The sequence below is a fragment of the Chiloscyllium plagiosum genome, chromosome 32 (assembly GCF_004010195.1).
Source record: "Chiloscyllium plagiosum isolate BGI_BamShark_2017 chromosome 32, ASM401019v2, whole genome shotgun sequence".
NCBI lineage: Eukaryota > Metazoa > Chordata > Chondrichthyes > Orectolobiformes > Hemiscylliidae > Chiloscyllium > Chiloscyllium plagiosum.
In genome coordinates this window covers 44,229,981-44,234,119 of record NC_057741.1, presented here as the reverse complement: position 1 = coordinate 44,234,119, position 4,139 = coordinate 44,229,981, and the positions used below count along the sequence as shown (strand labels likewise).

The 4,139-nt window shown below is 48.3% G+C and overlaps 1 protein-coding gene across 2 annotated transcripts in view; it reads left to right on the top strand.

The window, feature by feature from the left end:
- The window catches only part of LOC122539587 (fibronectin type III and SPRY domain-containing protein 2), a 26,056-nt gene that overhangs the window by 4,388 nt on the left and 17,529 nt on the right, over positions 1-4,139 (top strand). For both annotated transcript variants that reach the window (XM_043674589.1, XM_043674588.1), the window contains exon 2: positions 241-859. In XM_043674589.1, the coding sequence (XP_043530524.1) occupies positions 281-859 (579 nt within the window). In that variant the 5' untranslated portion in view covers positions 241-280. The remainder of the gene's footprint in view (positions 1-240; positions 860-4,139) is intronic.

The following is a 4,139-nucleotide window of genomic DNA, read 5'->3' as shown; positions in this document are numbered from 1 at the left end:
CACTGACACACTCCAATACCCACACTCACTCACCGACACACTCACACAGACACACTCCAATACCCACACTCACTTACCGACACACTCACACCGACACACTCCAATACCCACACTCACTCATCCCCGGTTATTTTCTGACTTCCAGGTAATTTTCTTCAGTTCTTGGAAGCATCTGTGAACGGGATTGTTAAGGAGGTGAAGAGGTTGTTAAAACTGCTGTCATGTGTTTGCTTTCTGCAGGATTCGGGGGAAGTGAAGCTGACTCTGGAACCTGTGAACCATGGCCCTGAATGAAATGGCCAGTGTGAGCAGCAGAGAGGCTTCGGGGGAGCAGAGCCTCGGAGAAGGCGCGGAGTCCCGGGGAGAGAGGCTGCTGGGGCAGGAGAGACCGGGGAACGGGGACAGTCTCCGCTTCTCCCGCACGGAGCTGTACGACCCCGGGGATCCGGCCGCTGGGAGAAGCGGTTTGGCCGCCCCGGAGGAGCAGCCGGGACCCGCTCGCAGCTGGGGCCTGCCCCGAGAGGCCAGCCCGCCGGAGGCCCCCAGTTTCCCCCCCGCCGCGGTGTTCGACCCCTTTCTGCAAGTTGTGGATTCAGAGAGCGCCTGCAGCCCGTGCAGTGATCCAGCCCTGAGCCCCAGCCCAGATCTCCCAGACAGGATCCCCCTGGATCGCTGGAATCCCGGGCCATTGACAAGGGAGTCGGAGGGTGATCCGCAAAACAGGCAGCTTCCTGAGGGCACGGTTCCGGATGTGTTTTGCCAAACCTGCGGGATCCCAATTCCTGCTTTTGAAAAGCTGTTTGGATCCCACAGACACCACCGAGTGGCTCCTCTCTCATTGGCTGTAGAAGCTGCGAAGGTAGATCCCAAAAACTAAAGAGGTAAAAACAATGACTGCAGATGCTGGGAACCAGATTCTGGACCAGAGTGGTGCTGGAAGAGCACAGCAGCTCAGGCAGCATCCGAGGAGCAGGAAAATCGACGCCTCATCAGGAATAAAGGCAGTGCAGCAAACCACATAGATCCCAAATTATTCCGGGCGAGTAAAGTGCTGCGGGAGGGGAAGTTGTGGATGTGGCGCCAACCAAGCGGGGGCTGCTTTGTCCTGGATGGTGTTAATCTTCTTGAGTGTTGTTGGAGCTGCCCCCATCCAGGGAAAGTGGGGAGTAATCCATCACACTCCTGACTTGTGCCTTGTAGATGGGGGACAGGCTTTGAGGGGTCAGGAGATGAGTTACTTGCTGCAGTATACATAGAACGTAGAACATAGCACAGTACAGGCCCTTCAGCCCTCAATGTTGAGCCCACCTGTGAAAACAATCTGAAGCCCACTTACCCTATAGCATTCTATTATCGTTCACATGTTTATTCAATGACCATTTAAATGCCCTTAAAATTAGCATTCCTGAAGAAGGACTTATGCCCGAAACGTCGATTCTCCTGCTCCTCAGATGCTGTCTGACCTGCTGTGTTTTTCCAGCACCACATTTTTCAGCTCTGGTCTCCAGCATCTGCAGTCCTCACTTTCCCCTCCTTAAAGTTGGCGAGTCTACAACTGTTGCAGGTAGGGCATTCCACGCCCCTACTACTCTCTGAATAAAGAACCTGCCTCTTGACAACTGTCATATATCTATCACCCCTCAATTTAAAGCTATGCCCCCTCGTGCTAGCAATCTCCATCCTAGGAAATAGACTCTCAGTGCCCACCCGATCTAATCCTCTGATTATCTTGTATGTCTCTACTAAGAACCTCTCAACCTTCATCTCCCTAATGAAAACAGCCTCGAGTCCCTTCACCTTTCCTTATAAGACCTTCCCCCATACCAGGCAACATTCTGGTAAATCTCCTCTGCACTCTTTCCAAAGCTTCCACATCCTTCTGATAATGCAGCGACCAGAACTGTACACAATACTCCAAGTGCAGCCACACCAGAGGTTTGTGCAGCTACAACATGACCTCACGGCTCTGAAACTCAATACCGCCATCAATAAAAGCTAACACACCAGATGCCTTCTTAACAACCCTACCAACCTGGGTGGCAACTTTCAGGGATCTATGCACCTGGACACCGAGATCTCTCTGCTCATTCACACTACCAAGAACCTTACCATTAGCCCAGTATTCTGTATTCCTGTTACTCCTTCCAAAGTGAGCCAACTCACACTTTTCTGCATTAAATTCCATTTGCCACCTCCCAGTCCAGCTCTGCAGCTTATCTATGTCCCTCGGTACCCTGCAACATCCTTCTCCATTGTCCACAATTCCACCAACATTAGTGTCATCCGCAAATTTACTAACCCATCCTTCTAAGCCCTCATCCAGGTCATTTATAAAAATGACAAACAGCAGTGGCCCCAAACCAGACTCTGGCGGTACACCACTAGTAACTGAACTCCAGGTTGAACATTTACCATCAACCACCACCCTCTTTTTTTTTTACAACTAGCCGATTTCTGATCCAAACTGCTAAATCACCCTCAATCCCATATCTCCAAATTTTCTGCAATAGCCTACCATGGGGAACATTATCAAATGCTTTACTGAAATCCAGATACATCACATCCACTACTTTACCCTCATCCACCTGTTTGGTCACCTTCTCAAAAAACTCAATAGGGTTTGTGAGGCATGACCTATCCCTTACAAAACCATGTTGACTATCCGTAATCAACTTATTCGTTTCTAGATTATTATAAAACATATCTCTTATAACCCTTTCCAACACTTTACCCACAATTGAAGTAAGGCTCACTGGTCTATAATTACCAGGGTTGTTTCTACTTCCCTCTTTGAACAAGGGAACAGTATTTGCTATCCTCCAGTCTTCTATTCCTGTAGACAATGATGACATAAAGGTCAAAGGCAAAGGCTCTGCAATTTCCTCCCTAGTTACCCAGAGAATCCTAGAATATATCCCATCTGGCCCGGGGACTTACCTATTTTTACACGGTCCAGAATTGCTAACACCTCCTCCTTATGAATCTCAATGTTGTCTAGTCTAATAGCCTGTATGTTAGTATTCTCCTTGACAACATTGTCTTTTTCCTGTGTGAAAACTGACAAAAAATATTCATTTAGCGCCGCTCCTATCTCCTCAGACTCCACGCACAACTTCCCACTACTGTCCTTATAGTCATTCTTTTATTCCTGACATAGCTATAGAAAGCTTTAGGGTTTTCTTTGATCCTACTTGCCAAAAACTATCATGTCCCCTCCTGGTCCTTCTTAGCTCTCTCTTTAGATCCTTCCTGGCTAACTTGTAACTCTCAAGCCCCTAACTGAGCCTTTATGTCTCATCTTTTCATAAGCCTCCTTCTTCCTCTTGACAAGAGACTCAACATCTTTAGTAAACCACTGTTCCACGCTCGACCACTTCCTCCCTGCCTGATAGATACTTACTTATGAAGGACCCACAGTAGCTGTTCCTTGAACAAGCTCCACATTTTAGCTATGGCCATCCCCTGCAGTTTCCTTCCCCATCCTATGCATCCTAAATTTTGCCTAATCGCATCATATTTGCCTTTCTACCAGCTATAGCTCTTGCCCTGTGGTATATACCTATCCCTTTCCATCGCTAAAGTAAATGTAACCAAATTGTAGTCACTTTCACCAAAGTGCTCACCTACCTCCAAATTTAACACCTGGTCTGGTTCATTACCCAGTACCAAATCTAATGTGGCCTCGCCCCTTGTTGGCCTATCTACATACTGTGTCAGGAAACCCGTCTGCACACATTGGACAAAAACTGACCAATCATAACTACCTGAACTATGATTTGGAGATGCCAGTGTTGGATTGGGGTGTACAAAGTTAAAAATCACACAACACCAGGTTATAGTCCAACAGGTTTAATTGGAAGCACACTAGCTTTCGGAGTGACGCTCCTTCATCAGGTGATAGTCTATACAGTCCCTGTACACCTCCATCCCCCATCACGTAGGACTCAAGGCCCTCCGCTTCTTCCTTTCCCGCCGTACCAACCAGTACCCTTCCACTGACACCCTCCTTCGACTGACTAAACTGGTCCTCACCCTGAACAACTTCTCTTTCCAATCCTCCCACTTCCTCCAAACCAAAGGAGTAGCCATGGGCACCCACATGGGCCCCAGCTATGCCTGCCTCTTCGTAGGATATGTGG